Below are 16,663 nucleotides of genomic sequence, written 5' to 3'. Positions count from 1 at the left end.
GTAAAAAGATAAGACTGAATTGATTCATATCAAAGCAATCAACCCATTCACCGTTTTGTGGGAAAAGTTACTTGCAATCTTCAAACCCCAGGCGCCAGCCTTAAATTTCCCCCCATTGATTTGTAGTGCATATGGATTTTTCTAGCCGCCCTCAAGCTCCAGATGAAAATAAGCTTTGTTTGGCAGCTGATGCACTTGTAAATCTGCCTGTGACATTTTGATAGTGGATGACACACTGAGGGGGACAGCAAATATCATTACAATGGGAAAGGTTTCAATTCTGTCACTCAAAATGACTATTAATGACAAAATCAATGTTCCAAGCCAGTAGCGTTAGAGAGCACACATATAGAGTACAATAGAAACAGGTGAAAAGGAACGATGTGTTCATTTTTGGGAATAATAACGCTAAAAAGTGGTGGTCTGAGACCGTCTTTTAAGATGTCTCCGGTATACCGAGTGGTAAATATTTTAGCCGTCATGGCCGAGTGTAGGCAGCTGGTACCTTTTGCATGGCAATGACAGGAAAAGAGGATAGCCTGCTCAATGGGACCCTTCAAGCCAATCTACACACACTCTGTACACACACACACAAACCAGCTGGATGATGAGCAGTAGACAGTGCAAGTCTGTACTGCCTTGCTCTCTGTTTATTCCCACAGCACCGACTCCAAATGCAGGGCACCCCCCCCCCAGCCTATAAATTGATGTAATATTCCACAGGAGTCCTTCAATTACAAGTGTGTGCATATACAAATTTGTGGCTGAGAGACCGTTTTGAATGGATTTTAGATGCCATGAATATTATTTATACTTCATTTCATACAAAATACAACAGAATTTAGGCTGGAATCTTAGTTTGCAGTTAATGCAGAAAATGTATGCTATAATTTTGCCTCGGTTTGCGTTTATTTTCCATCCAATATGGTATAACTTCTTGTGTTATTTATACACTCCGTGAGTCCAACTGTGTGCTGAATGTATTCACCACACGGACACCACCTTCCTGTTGTGTCATGAGCTATTTCTTGGGTTTCAGTAGTGCTCATCATTTTCAGTTGAATTGAGAAACACTATTAGCAAATTTATTTGCATTGGCATTAAGGATGCACAATACTTTACGATACTGATAACTTCCTGCAATAACTTTTCATTTCTATTGTTTTTGACATTTTTATTTAACTGTAATTTATGCATACTTGGAGGTAAAAAAGTTTAATGTGATTACTTATTGTGTGGGAATATGGGGTAATAACTATAAAATCTGCACTCACTAAATGTACTGCAAAAAAGGTCAGTAAGGATAATTCATAATGCCGCCTACAGAGAACATACTAACTCCTTATTTCTAAAATCACAAATACCCAAACTTGCTGATATAGTTCATCTTCAAACAGCTAAAATAATGCATAAGGCTAAAAAATAACCAATTACCTAAAAATGTCATCCAATACTTCACTACAAGAGAGGAGAAATATGATCTCAGGGAAGAACTACATTTGAAACACTTATATGCTAGGACTATGTTAAAAAGCCATAGCATTTCAGTATGTGGAATCAAACTATGGGATGGATTGAGTAAGACCCTCAAACAATGCACAACGATGAGCCAATTCAAGAAACCAGTCATGATGTGCTATACATATCACTATATTGACACTTACTATGGTACCCATTATGTCATTGTATGGTCATATCACCTTGTACTTCGCTACAAGGTACATTATTAAAAAACAACAACAAAAAAAAAAAACGAACAAACCTTAAACTGTATTATGGAAAGCAGGAAGTGAACAAATGTAACAGTTACTGATTGTAAAAGTACCAGATGGAGGGGTAGGATTTAATAAGCTTTGCTTCTTCCTACTCCTTTTGGACATGTGGAACTGTGAACTGATTATGTGATCACTCAATTGTAATCTGATGCATGTTCAAATGAAATAAAACCATTACCATAACCATAACCATTACCATGACGCATTCCCCTAATGGCACAATTTCTGCAAAGCATTTGGCACAATTGATAAAAAACCTTCGCCAGAAACAGTGAGAAGTCCCACAGGACCGATGCTATGTTTCTTTACAAGTGAGCTCAGGGGACGTTATGGCAGGCCGTTTGCAGCCTGTCACAGAAAAGAAGCACTTGATTTGCTCATTGGAGCTTTTTTTTTTTTTTAAGAATTAACTATCAGAGCAATTTATGAATGTTATACAATTTATCTATATAATAATAATTCCACATATATTAATGTGAAAAGAAAATAAATGAGAATTCGCTGAAAGGCGTGAGTGTCTGTGTTACTGTGAAATTAGATGATGATGGGAGAACATGCAAACTCCACATAGAGATGGGGATTTGAACCTGATCTCCTGACTGTGTGGCCAACATGCTAACCACTTTTCCACTGTGCAGCCTGTTTATAGGTATTCAAAGTGTATAAATATAGGCATCGACAGATATGTTTTTTTTCCGGCCGATGCCGATACCGATTTTTTCCCATCGCCGATTTTACTTGGACCGATATTTGTGGCCGATACTGCTTTTGCTCCCTCAATTTATATGAAAAAATTACAATGATAACAAATATTACAGGTCTCAAGTTTTAAATCATGCGGCGGAAAAATATATCGGCGAACCCACGCGCGTATCGGCCGATACCGATTCAAGTAAAAAACACAAAAATCGGCCCGATATATCGGTTGGCCGATGTATCGGTCGATCCTTAATAAATACATAAACAAACTTATCAACCGGTCGTCCTTTCAGCTAATGCCACCATAATCACATTTTGTCGATAAACTCTGTGGATAAAAACCGTATTTTACCATTATTACTCCGGCATAATAATAATAATAGAATGTGCGATCACTGTCATATAAAGTCACTTTTTCAGTTTTAATCCCCTTCCAAGAGCTGAAACACATGGCTTGTCCAATTAACTCCTTTCATCAGAATATGATCTATCTTGATTTGATTTGCTATCCAGAGCAATTGCCTTTCATATTAATGCGATTATGTCTCAGAACAAAGCATTATACTGAGTCTTACGGCAGTAATGGAAAAAAGGACCATCATTGCTATCAGTAAAATCCCCACTGAGAGTTATGGTATAAGGGAGGAGAGATAACACCCAAGCATGCCCACAGGCACATGCATCAAGGCTCTAATCTCGCCCTTGTGCGCTCTTTTCTTCCTACTGCAGTTACTGCAGCCATGTTCAAGGCGAAACCAGTGTCACTATCAGCAAATTAGTATGTATGCTAAATCTCGTCTTTGGTTTAATCTTACGATACAACAGAAAAAAAAACATTTTTGGTCAATTGAATAATAATCTTAATTTTTATTAAATATTTGTTAATGGTTCTTCACTCTACATCATGTTGATTAGTTTTACAGCTAAGAGTGATGCAGTGGTGCACCCATTTCCTAAAATGCATATAAAATTAATTACTGTATATTGTTGACAGTGTTTACAAAAAAGCATTTTAAGATAAAAGACTTCCAGAAAGCAATTCATAATGCCTATGAATACATATTTGACCTTGATTGTTGACAAAGGCGGCTAAGATGCAGACCTCACAAAACGCTTTTTTTTTTCCTTTTCTTACATCTACTTCTGTGGCCATCTTGTTGATGTATGTGTTCGACAGCGGCGGAAAATGCTAGCATCTAATATACCGTGTTGTGAGAGCTAGATTTTTTCACTTAATTCTTCATTTAAATGGCCCCAGCAAGTAAGCGGAATAATATTCCTCGTCACAGAAATCCAACCAGAACTGGACTCCTTGGACAGGTTGGGGGAGTAAGTCATTAGCCATGTATACATGGACCCAAATATTTTAATTGCATTCGGTTTATTTGCCCAAACGGAAAGAATTGAACCTTTGTATACACTTCATTCCGAAAGTTGTCAGTGTGGGTTCTTCTTCGTTTTCTTCTTTTGTTGTTTATTGGCGGTTGGCAAGTAGCTTTTGTGTGCATTACCACCATCTGTGGAACATGTCCCGAGTTTAATTATGAAATATTAGCAAGAGGGCTGCACTGTGGACGAGTGGTTAGCACGCATGTCTCACAGCTAGGAGACCCGACTTCAATCCCACCCTCGGCCATCTCTGTGTGGAGTTTGCATGTTCTCCCCGTGCATGCATGGGTTTTCTCCGGGTACTCCCACATTCCAAAAACATGCTAGGTTAATTAGCGACTCCAAATTGTCCATAGGTATGAATGTGAGTGTGAATGGTTGTTTGTCTATATGTGCCCTGTGATTGGCTGGCGACCAGTCCAGGGTGTACCCCGCCTCTCGCCCGAAGACAGCTGGGATAGGCTCCAGCACCCCCCTGCGACCCTCGTGAGGATAATCATGTGATGTTGGTGTTTACGTTTTACTGCACATGCCCCATTGACTATTCTGGTTGATTATAGCGGTGCATGTAGACAAGAGATTGGAATATTCTTTTTCCATGTATACCATTGTTTTCATCAAAGTCATTCGGAAAGATTCCATTCGGAAACCCTTCATGTAAACGTGGCTAACGTTGGTGTACTACATTACTGATAGGCGTATCATACAATTTTTTGTTAAAAAAATCCGAACTATCCCCTTTAAAGTACGAACTATAGAATGATTTGTATTTTACAATAAAAAAGTAGACACATGTTGCTTTTGTTCCTTAAAGCACGCAATGTTATGTGTTGCCTGACTACCGCTAGCACAACAATGGTGCTAAATGTTAGCACAGCTAATTAACTCCTCAAAAAAAAATTGAAAATTTCCTCTTTTTTTTTGTGTGTAAAAAATTTCTGGACGAACCTCCGCCATCGCGACAGACATACAACAGCCAGACAAACTCTGTGCCAGTATAAGCTGTCTGTAATTTCGCCTCAGTGGGATTTGTCGCCATTTGCGTCTCTCAGTACACAATTCATTAACTTCTGTCACAAAAAAATCCTCATTGCGTGATATTTTCTCATCATTGCCCTCCTATGTTTCTATCCCTCTAACTGTTTAAATATTACTGTTACATCTTTGTGATTGGGACATGTTTTTATTTTTCCGACAGAAAAAGCTTGTTTGGCATGTTTACATAGATTTGTTCTTCTCTGCTTTTGGCTAATGCAACACCTTTTGTTCTCTTAATTGCTTGCTGTTCTAGCCATGGGCTGAAATGAATGCATAATTGCATAGCTTCAGGATCATTTACTGCAGAAGAGTACGACATAATAGTAGCTTCCACTAAAGTACTCCCACTTAGAATTTACATTTGTTGAATTGATGGAAACTAAATCTTGTGTAATTGACTGTATTGTTGGCATCGGCTATTATTAGACATGTTCATTTGGTTGACATATAGGATATAAAACATTTTTGCGCGACTCGTAATAAACTTTTAAAGTGCATGAAAACATTATTTTTCGAAGATTCTTTGATGATGGTTATGTCATAACTAGATTGACTTCCTGCGCATTCCTTCATCCACTAGATGAAGCTTCGTTTTGTGATGTGTTCTTCTGTAATAAGTAGGATATTTAAAAAAAAAAGGTTAAATATGAACTAAAACGGGCTGCACGGCGGGGAAGTGGTTAGCACGTAGGCCTCACAGCTAGGAGACCGGAGTTCAATTCCACCCTCGGCCATCTCTGTGTGGAGTTTGCATGTTCTCCTCGTGCATGCGTGGGTTTTCTCTCATGTTCCAAAAACATGCTAGGTTAATTGGCGACTCCATAGGTATGAATGTGAGTGTGAATGGTTGTTTGTCTATATGTGCCGTGTGATTGGCTGGCGACCAGTCCAGGGTGTACCCTGCCTCTCGCCCGAAGACAACTGGGATAGGCTCCAGCACCCCCGCGACCCTTGTGAGGAAAAAGCTGTAGAAAATTAATGAATGAATGAATGAATAAAAAAAGGTTAAATATGAACTAAAACAGGCTGCACGGCGACCGAGTGGTTAGCACGCAGGCCTCACAGCTAGGAGACCCGAGTTCGATTCTACCCTCGGCCATCTCTGTGTGGAGTTTGCATGTTCTCCTCGTGCATGCATGGGTTTTCTCTCATGTTCCAAAAACATGCTAGGTTAATTGGCGACTCCAAATTGTCCATAGGTATGAATGTGAGTGTGAATGGTTGTTTGTCTATATGTGCCCTGTGATTGGCTGGCCTCTCGCCCGAAGACAGCTGGGATAGGCTCCAGCACCCCCGCGACCCTCGTGAGGATAAGTGGTAGAAAATGAATGAATGTGGTATAAATTAATTCGTATTACTTATGAGTGGGAAAATGTAAACATGCACCAATCGATCGACCGACTGATCGGCCCTGATTTGCTTAAATTTTTGGGAATCTGTGTTTACATACTTTACATATGAAACCGATCTTATCCACTGATCCTATTCATCTTTACAAAACTCTGAAAGTCAACCACTGTCCCTGTTAGCTCTGCCAGACTGACAGCTAGCTAAAGCTTTTGAGCTTTTGAGCAGTGAAAAGAGCAAATCTGCTACAAGGAAAATTATGGAGTTCATGCCAATTTTGATGGGTGTGCACTTTATTTTCGGTAAAAAGGATGACATCAGGTCTGCAGTGTATCGTATTGTGCAAGTTTAATCTTATCCAACTGATAGAATTTAGTACTTTGGACAGCAATTTTCTAAACTTTTCAATAGCTTTTCAATAAATGGAGGTGAGCAATCAGCACTGGACTACTGTGGAAAGTTTGTTTTTGATTCAAACTAAATTTCAAGACTGGACGGATGAATAACTCGCAATACAGGTGAAAGAAAAACTTGCGATATCACGTGATGTTGCGTTTTCCCCAACGACTATTCTGTTTGATTATAGCGGCGCATGTAGACCAAAGATTGGAATAATCCTTTTCATGTATACCATTATTTTCGGAAAAGTCATTCGGAAAGATTCAGTTCGGAAACTCCTCTTGTAAACGTGGCTAATTATATTTGAAATAACTCCTTATGTGAATTCAACGGTAAAGATTGTGTTGTTTTCCTGGTGTTGTTCCATGTTTTTCAACAAAATCAAATTGGAACATTGAGGTGTATGACGTCCCTGGGAATCGGTGATCGGCCCAAAAATTTTAATCTAAAATTTTAATTTAATTTAAATTTAATCTTAAAAAGATAACGTCAAAACTGAATGGTATGTTTTGAACTACTGATAAATATGGTAATGGTTTTATTTCATTTGAACATGCATCAGATTACAATTGAATGCATCACATAATCAGTTCACAGTTCCACATGTCCAAAAGGAGTAGGAAGAAGCAAAGCTTATTAAATCCTACCCCTCCATCTGGTACTTTTAAAATCAGTAACTGTTACATTTGTTCACTTCCTGCTTTCCATAATACAGTTTAAGGTTTTTTTTGTTTTTTTTTTAAATAATGTACCTCATACCGAAGTACGAGGTGATGTGACCATACAATGACATAATGGGTACCATAGTAACTAAATAACTAATAAATACAAGCCATCTTTACCGGCATGTAGAAAGAAGTACAACATACATTTTACTGTAGTTTTATTTCTTGTTTCCTTTATTTTACAGATACCTGGAAAAGACAACCATTGAAGTCATGCGCCAGTCTGTGGATCTTTGAGGGCCAGACTCTTACACCTTATTTTACCTCAAACACCAATCCGCATTCTCCTGGTTACCTTGAAACCATGTCAAGCATTGTTTTTCAGTTGGCAAGATGGCCACTCGGAGGGGTGATCCGGTATTTTTTTCCGCTGCTATTGATGGGAGAGTGGTGCCACGCATCTCCCTCAGGGCCGGAGTCAGACTCCTGTTCTACATTGGTACAAAGCCGCTTCTTTGGCTTCTTCCTGTCATCATCAGTATTCCCCAGTGTGCCTTGCTCTTGGACCCTGCAGAATCCTGATCCCCGCCGTTACACCATCTTCATCAAGGTAACAAAACCTACCGAGGACTGCCTGCCATTGCAGCATCGTACTTTCCAATATGACTCCTTCCTGGAGACCACACGTACCTACCTAGGAATTGAGAGCTTTGACGAGGTTGTACGACTTTGCGACACGTCTACCCCGATGGCCTTTTTAGAGGTCGGGAAGCAGTTTCTCCAAATGACGAAGAGTCCTCATCCGAAAGGTGCAACCAGTACCAGTGACCGTGGAAATTTCAAAGTTGAGTACCTGGTTGTCGGAAAACGTAACCCCAGCATGGCAGCCTGTCAGATGCTGTGCCAGTGGCTGGAGGACTGCCTCGCCCCCAGCACATCAAGCAGGCCGTGTGGCATTATGCAGATGCCGTGTACGTGTTGGATGTCACCACCACAGCATAGCGATGGCAACAGCTGCTACCACAATGGAGTTTACCTGGATAACTGTTTAACCGGCGTCGGAGGAAGTGGAAACGCTCCTAAAATAAACGGTGAGTAAAAAGACGTTTATAGGAAATTTGTAGCTTGTAAAACGTGTGTGAAATTATATGTCTTGATTCGCTGATAACAGGGAGGAATTAGCAGATGTAGAAAGATGCATGGTTTAGGCCAGGGGTCTCAAACTTAATTTACCTGGGGGCCACTGGAGCTAGGGTCTGGGCAAGGCTGGGCCGCATCAGGTTTTCCAAAAAAAACCCCACATTTATTAAAAACAGAAAAATATACAAACTTTTTCAGTGCTTTGGTTCCCGATTTTCTACAATAAAAGCTGATAAAACATTGCACTGTTCTCAAATATCTTAATTTTTATTTTTCGGCACAAAATAAGATGAAAAATAATTAAACAAATCAAGAATGAAGAAAATCAATCAGTAATAAATAAATATAATAATAATAATAATAAAACGGCAAATAATAAAAACTTAAGAAACCACATATAGTTGGGGGGTAGACAAATTATTTTTTTCAGATTAAAATGAACAAAGCATTATTAGAGCCCTGTAGACATGATATAGTCACATTTATACTTTTTTTATTTACAACATATTGCGCAACTGCAGGGTCTTGAGACACATGCTAACTCGCAAACTAGAGAGCTAGCGACCTAAACGGTAGCCTTCAAGTTATTTCCTTTAAACTTAAATAGCCAAAAACTTACCACTTCCACACGGATAGGGAGGATAACTATTAACAGTTATTTAACCTTTAACATGAACATTAATCAAACGTACTAATTTTTTTCTGGGTACATGATACCATACAGCATCCATATCAAACTTGCGCGGGCCGCACTAACATTTAACTTTCATATCAAGGCGGGGGCCTCAAACTAGTGTCCTGCGGGCCACATTTGGCCCGCGGGCCGCGTGTTTGAGAGCACTGGTTTAGGCTTTCATCCGGTGGAAGTGAGCTCTTTGTCCTTGTAAGGTCAATACTGTATTTTATGCCTGTTTTCTCCAAGCAGGGACACTTGATCAGCTTCTGGGAGGGCTTGTAGACACAAGAGAATAAAATGCTGATATCGGATAGTGCAGTGGATGAGAGAGAGAGTGGGGGGTGCTAATGTAAAAGAACCACAAGACAGACAGTGGAAGAGGCTGTGGATTGAAGTCTAATTGTCAGCTACTTGATCATGATTCCCTTGACCCCCGGCAGACAGGATGTAGCCTGCCATTTCCACGCCGACTTTGTCAGGAATATTGCCAGAAGGCTCAGACAGATCTTGGCTCCACTTTTTTTTTTTTTTTAATTCTAACCTTTCATTGTTCTACCTTTCAATTTTGCTGCGGTTCCTCTTTTGGGCCATCCTGGTCTATCTTAGTGGTAAAGTAGGTATTTGATCCCCTATTGGTTTTGTAAGTGGCTATAATTCTTTTTGGAGACACATTGTGGAAAAATGCAAGGGTAATTTTTTTTTCTAATTTGGAATTATGACATTATTCCCCTAATATTTTGACCATAATGTGACTTTTTCCTAATTCAACTTGATTTCACTGCAACAAATTATTAGTTTTTATTATTATTTTTTTTACGTTCGGTTTCACATTCACTCTTGATATTTTGACTTCATTCTCGTAAAATTACATTTTTTGAAAATTTTTTCAATTTCTAATGTTTTTTTTCAACTATTCAACTTTCTTCTTGATTTTTTTTCTCGCAAGTATGACATATTACCATGCTGGAGCCTATCCCAGCTGATTTCCGGCGACTGTTTGCCAGCCAATCACAGTCTGCTACTATATTTGCTTTCTTTATTTATATTTTTATATTTTTATATTTTTATATTTTTATATTTTTATATTTTTATATTTTTATATTTTTATATTTTTATATTTTTATATTTTTATATTTTTATATTTTTATATTTTTATATTTTTATATTTTTTTTTAATATTTCAATTTTATTTGAACTAAAATTAGTTTTTGTCATAAAATTAAGACATGTTCTTGTTTGATTACAACTTTTTCCTCTTAATATTTTGACTTATTTCTGTAAAATTACTGGTGAGTTTGGGCCCGGACCGTACTTTTCTGCTAACAAATGTTTCCTCACCAAATACTCATGTAAGTCATGTATTGCTGGGGGATTAAATATGTATTTCCCTTTATTAATACAATTTAATTCATAGCTTGTTTAATGTTTTTATTTTGCCTACCATAGAATTCTGAACTGTTAATTTTTTGGCAAAAAACTGCAAAATCTATCTTATTTTCCCCACTGCTTGCCTGAATCCAAATCATATCTTATACTATATTCATATCCACTGCTGATGCATGCTTCTCCCCTTTAGTCACAATCTTGTTTAACAGCTCCGTGCGGGATTTTTGTGTGTTTTTTTTTTAAGGTGTTTTGAAATAAAAAGGAAATATTCTTCCCGGTGCTGTTCTATGCAAAAGAATCAACAAATGCACACTAAGCTCTCCTTTTCCATATGCTTTTTATCCCACCGGGAATGCCTTTCCTACAGGGCGATGCTAGGTTCAAAAGGGATGTGGTATCTCATGATGCACTCAAACGAGAAACAAACTGTCTGTGAAAATCTGCGAGGATGGATGACTGGGTAGATTCAATTGTTTGATGGAGATAAAGAGTGCCTGGGGTAAGTGTAATGGATTCAGTGTGGAAATGGGCTGGCAAAAGGGTGGAATAAGAAGGTTTATAGATGTGAGTGATGAATGAGAGAAAGACAATAGAGACGCAGATGAGCGAGATAGAGCAGCAAAGGAAAATAAAGGAGAGTGAAGAGGCTGATGAGGGGTTGTCATGGCTGGACGGGGCTTGATGGGGATAGATATACTGTATGTGTTCTGGATCGGGCACTTTGCAGCCGGACCTGGTTGGTCTCAGTGGTCTTCACAACTGAAGCGTTCATAGATTGCACTTTGCTTGAAGCCCCCTTCACAACCTCTCAGCTAAGGGACTGGAGACCTTTTCTGCTAACAGAAAAATGTGTGTGAACTCATGTCAACAATGCGGATATGCTTACGTACGTCAGAATCTTAGGGTAGTGGGTTCTTGATGTGGTTCTGGTAGTTGAGAAGCTTAGACCGTTCTGCGTTTCTCCCTTTTCGGAGTATTTTTGCCATGCTCGGTTGGTAGGAGGTTGCCAAGAGAAAACGTGCGTGACGTTGTCCTTCCTCAGTGTTGCTGCACCACGCAATTACATATTCTTCATCTGACGGCATTGAACTAGAGTCTCATATTAATGAACCAAACCACTTAGGTCCATCAGAATGTCATAATCATGAAATTTCATAACACAAAACGTATGATGTATGTAGCGGGGCGGCACGTTGGTCGAGTGGTTAGCGCTCAGACCTCACAGCTAGGAGACCAGGGTTCAATTCCACCCTCTGCCATCTCTGTGCCCGTGCATGCGTGGGTTTTCTCCGGGTACTCCGGTTTCCTCCCACATTCCAAAAACATGCTAGGTTAATTAGCGACTCCAAATTGTCCATAGGTATGAATGTGAGTGTGAATGGTTGTTTGTCTATATGTGCCCTGTGATTGGCTGGTGACCAGTCCAGGGTGTACCCCGCCTTTTGTCCAAAGAGAGCTGGGATAGGCTCCAGCACCCCTGCGACCCTCATGAGGAAAAAGCGGTAGAAAATTAATGAATGAATGAATTTATACATTGGGCTGCGCGGTAGTGGAGTGGTTAGCGCACAGGCCTCACAGCTAAGAGTCCCGTGTTCAATTCCACCCTCAGCCATCTCTGTGTGGAGTTTTCGTGGGTTTTCTCCGGGTACTCCGGTTTCCTCCCACATTCCAAAAACATACTAGGTTAATTGGCGACTCCTAATTGTCCATAGGTATGAATGTGAGTGTGAATGGTTGTTTGTCTATATGTGCCCTGTGATTGGCTGGCGACCAGTCCAGGGTGTACCCCGCCGACCCTCGTGAGGAAAAGCGGTAGAAAATGAATGTATGTAGAGACTATATTATTGTATTAAAATGCTAAAAAAAATTCTTGTTACATATATTTAAAACCAAACTTTAGTGTTATTATGATATTAAAAAATTGCTAAATTTTCCCAATTTTTTTTTTAGCATAGCAGCAAAGGGACCTTGACTAAATGCAAAAGTGAAAGCCTGACTGCACATCGCCTCAAAATGCATGCGAAGAAATGCCACAACAGAATAGAAATGACCCAAAACAGAAACAGACAGGAGAATGACGTTGTTGTTGATGTGGACTGACGGACTAACCTGAAATTTTGAGCACGGAAGCTTGACGAGTGTGAGGGGAATTTAGAATGTGAGTTGAGTTAGTACAGTATACTCAGTATAATACTCAATATGTGTATCTAGATTAGCTATATACAATAATTGTGGCATATATGAAAAAAAAATATTTTATTTACATACTAAACATTCATTCATTTTCTACCGCTTATCCTCACAAGGGCCACGGGGGGTGCTGGATTCTATCCCAGCTGTTTTCAGACGAGAGGCGGGGTACACCCTGGACTGGTCGCCAGCCAATCACAGGGCACATATAGACAAACAACCATTCACACTCACATTCATACCTATGGACAATTTGGAGTCACCAATTAACCTAGCATGTTTTTGGAATGTGGGAGGAAACCGGAATACCCACGCATGCACGGGGAGAACATGCAAACTCCACACAAAGATGGCCGAGAGTGGAATTGAACCACTCGTCGGCCGTGAACCCCAAAAATTTTTCTCCATTTTTATTGCATGTAGCCAACATGGATATTGTGATGTAACTCCCCCTTAAATTGCACTTACAATTTTACAATATTGAATACTTTACATTAATATTGATAATGCTGTACAAAATGTGGCATGAATCAATTTATTTGATATCACTTTACTTTTTTTTTGATTATATTGTGGGCTGCACGGTGGACGAGTGGTCTCACACCTAGGAGACCTGAGTTTAATTCCACCCTCAGCCATCTCTGTGTGGAGTTTGCATGTTCTCCTTGTACATGCGTGGGTTTTCTCCGGGTACTCCGGTTTCCTCCCACATTCCAAAAACATGCTAGGTTAATTAGCGACTCCAAATTGTCCATAGGTATGAATGTGAGTGTGAATGGTTGTTTGTCTATATGTGCCCTGTGATTGGCTGGCGACCAGTCCAGGGTGTACCTCGCCTCTGGTGAGGATAAGGGGTATAGAAAATGAATGAATGATTATATTGTACTTACACTGTGTTTATATATATATATATAGTGTAATCTGATTCTAGGGGAAGTCCAAATAATGCCACCTGTGGGATTTTATATACTCTTATGTACTCTCAATGGATTATCTATGCCACGCTCCTCTTTATCTGGCCTGGGGGTTCGTTAAACATCCATGCTTTAATTGAGAAATTTCAGCGTCGCTACTTACTTGGGAATGATGAAAGCGTTACAGGATTATAGAAGAAAAAATATTTCCTCCCCCATCAGTCATGTCATATGAAATGCAGGAGCATACACTAGTTGTCGGATGATATTAGGACGCCATAGGAAGCCCCCTTTTTCTGACAAGCATTTGTCACCATTTGCAGTCGACAATGTTGTGAAGGAATCCTGGATATTAAAAGCTGTCACTGCTCCAAAAATACTCTATTATTGCAGGACTGTGAGTCTGTGAAGGGTGAAATTGGGTGTGAAGGAGAAAATAGAGAATGTGTGTATCCCGCTTTCTTGACTGTTAGGACATGGTCTCAGTGTCTCATTATGGTTCATTAGATTTGATGACATAAACAATAAAAATGAATAGTCTGGGATCACGCTGTGATCTACCCTTTTTATTGCCTCGAGATGTGGATTTAAAAATGGTGCTTTTGCATCTGTTTTCCACGGTGTCCTTGTTAAGAGCAGGAGGTGGCTCTGCGGGGAAGGGATGCTCTCCTTGGCAATATCACCTGGAATGACACCCAGAGGTGAAACGCTGTCAGAATACACACCGAGTCAAGATATAGATGCACACATGTACACACATGCACACAAACACACAATCATTTTTTTTTTAGTGCATTTTGGCAAACGCTGCCTGTTCACATGAACTTGCTGCTTGGTGCTGACGTTGGTGTGAACAAACAAGGAAAATACACATTTCATCCAACTTGGCTGTCATACATACTCAATATTCATGTTCATGAGGTAGTATTTATTTTATTTAGTCAAAAAATTACACATTTCTCATCTTCTTATTCTCATTCATTTTCTACCGCTTTTTCCTCACCCTTGCAGAAAACGCAGAAATTTTCATAATAAGTCGGAACATTACGAGAAAGAAAAACAACAAATAAACTTGCAATTTTTGGAAAATGAAGTTGTGGTTATGTTAAATGAAATATGAAAGAAAAAAGTTTTAATATTGTGATAAGAAACAAAATAAAATAATAAATTTTAAGTAAATCAGGTTGGGAAAATATTTTAATATTATGGGAATAACATCAAAATATTATGTCATTATATTCATTCATTCATTTTCTACCGCTTTTTCCTCACGAGGGTCGCGGGGGATGTCTTTAGGTATAGCTGTCTTTAGGCCTAAAGACAGCTGTCTTTAGGCGAGAGGTGAGGTACACCCTGGACTGGTCGCCAGCCAATCACAGGGCACATATAGACAAACAACCATTCACACTCACATTCATACCTATGGACAATTTGGAGTCGCTAATTAACCTAGCATGTTTTTGGAATGTGGGAGGAAACCGGAGTGTGAATGGTTGTTTGTCTATATGTGCCCTGTGATTGGCTGGCGAACAGTCCAGGGTGTACCCCGCCTCTCGCGAAGACAGCTGGGATAGGCTCCAGCACCCCCTGTGACCCTCGTGAGGGAAAAGCGGTAGAAAATGAATGAATGAATAACTATTTAATATATTTAGAATATAATTCCCTTCCTGTCAACCCAAGGACAAGATGGCTGACACAAGCAGCCAAAATGAGTCTTCTCCATAGGGCGGCTGGACTGTCCCTTAGAGATAAGGTGAGAGGAACTGTCATACGGGAGAACGTCAGAGTAGAACCGCTAAGAGAAGACAGATGAAGTGACTTGGGCATATGGTCAGGTTGCCTCCCGGGAGGTGTTCAGGGCCTTGAAGAAAACCCAGAACACGTTAGAGATACTTTGTTCTTATCCCGACATTGGATAAGGAATGAAGATGGATTAAGTAGTTTATTGTCAATTTCATGGAATTTAACTTTTATTTAAAATAAATCTGGTGCAGTGGTGCAGTCAGGTCTTTCCCTTCATGTTTCCTATGTAACGTCCCTTATTTTCAAATGCAAACAGGCCATTATGTTTTTACCTTTCAGGTGCTTTTACCACAGTATAACAGCATGATGGCATCCTCCCTGTTGAGCAGTGGGTGGGCATCACAGAGGCAACTCTCAAGTGGGTTAGATATTACACATCTGACAGGAGTTTTTGTGTAGGCCTTGACAATAGTGTTTTCGGTGTCCCATGGGTGTCCCGATCCCTGGGCCATTATTCTTCTGTCTTTACAAAATACTACTTTTGGGTTTTGTACCAAAAGATCGTATTTGTATATGTATACAAAACTGTGGTGAGACCACAGTTTGGTCTGGAGACAATGCCATTTTGAGGAAAAGACAGGAAGCAGAACTGGAAGTAGGCAGAGATGAGGATGCTGAGGTTCACATTGGGAGTGACCAGGATGGATAGGATCAGGAACTAGTACATCAGAGGGACATTACATGTTAGAGCAGGGGTCTCAAACACGCGGCCCGCGGGCCAAATGTGGCCCGCAGGACACTAGTTTCATTAATGTTCATGTTAAAGGTTAAATAACTGTTAATAGTTATCCTCCCTATCCGTGTGGAAGTGGTAAGTTTTTGGCTATTTAAGTTTAAAGGAAATAACTTGAAGGCTACCGTTTAGGTCGCTAGCTCTCTAGTTTGCGAGTTAGCATGTGTCTCAAGACCCTGCAGTTGTGCAATATGTTGTAAATAAAAAAGTATAAATGTGACTATAGTCGTGTTTTGTCATGTCTACAGGGCTCTAATAATGCTTTGTTCATTTTAATGTAAAAAAATAATTTGTCTACCCACCAACTATATGTGGTTTCTTAAGTTTTTATTATTTGCCGTTTTATTATTATTATTATTATTATTATATTTATTTATTTATTACTGATTGATTGATTTTCTTTATTCTTGATTTGTTTATTTATTTTTCATCTTATTTTGTGCAGAAAAATAAAAATTAAGATATCTGAGAACAGTGGAATGTTTTATCAGAGCTTTTATTGTAGAAAA

The 16,663-nt window shown here is 39.4% G+C and overlaps 1 protein-coding gene across 10 annotated transcripts in view; it reads left to right on the top strand.

The window, feature by feature from the left end:
* Window positions 1-16,663, top strand: part of adgrb1a (adhesion G protein-coupled receptor B1a) — a 119,039-nt gene that overhangs the window by 11,954 nt on the left and 90,422 nt on the right. For all 10 annotated transcript variants that reach the window (XM_058052772.1, XM_058052773.1, XM_058052774.1 and 7 more), the window contains exon 2: window positions 7,558-8,403. In XM_058052772.1, coding sequence (XP_057908755.1) covers window positions 7,677-8,403 — 727 coding nt within the window. In that variant the 5' untranslated portion in view covers window positions 7,558-7,676. The remainder of the gene's footprint in view (window positions 1-7,557; window positions 8,404-16,663) is intronic.

The sequence above is a fragment of the Doryrhamphus excisus genome, chromosome 17 (genome assembly GCF_030265055.1).
Source record: "Doryrhamphus excisus isolate RoL2022-K1 chromosome 17, RoL_Dexc_1.0, whole genome shotgun sequence".
NCBI classification, from domain to species: Eukaryota; Metazoa; Chordata; class Actinopteri; order Syngnathiformes; family Syngnathidae; genus Doryrhamphus; species Doryrhamphus excisus.
This window is presented reverse-complemented; position numbering and strand designations above follow the sequence as displayed.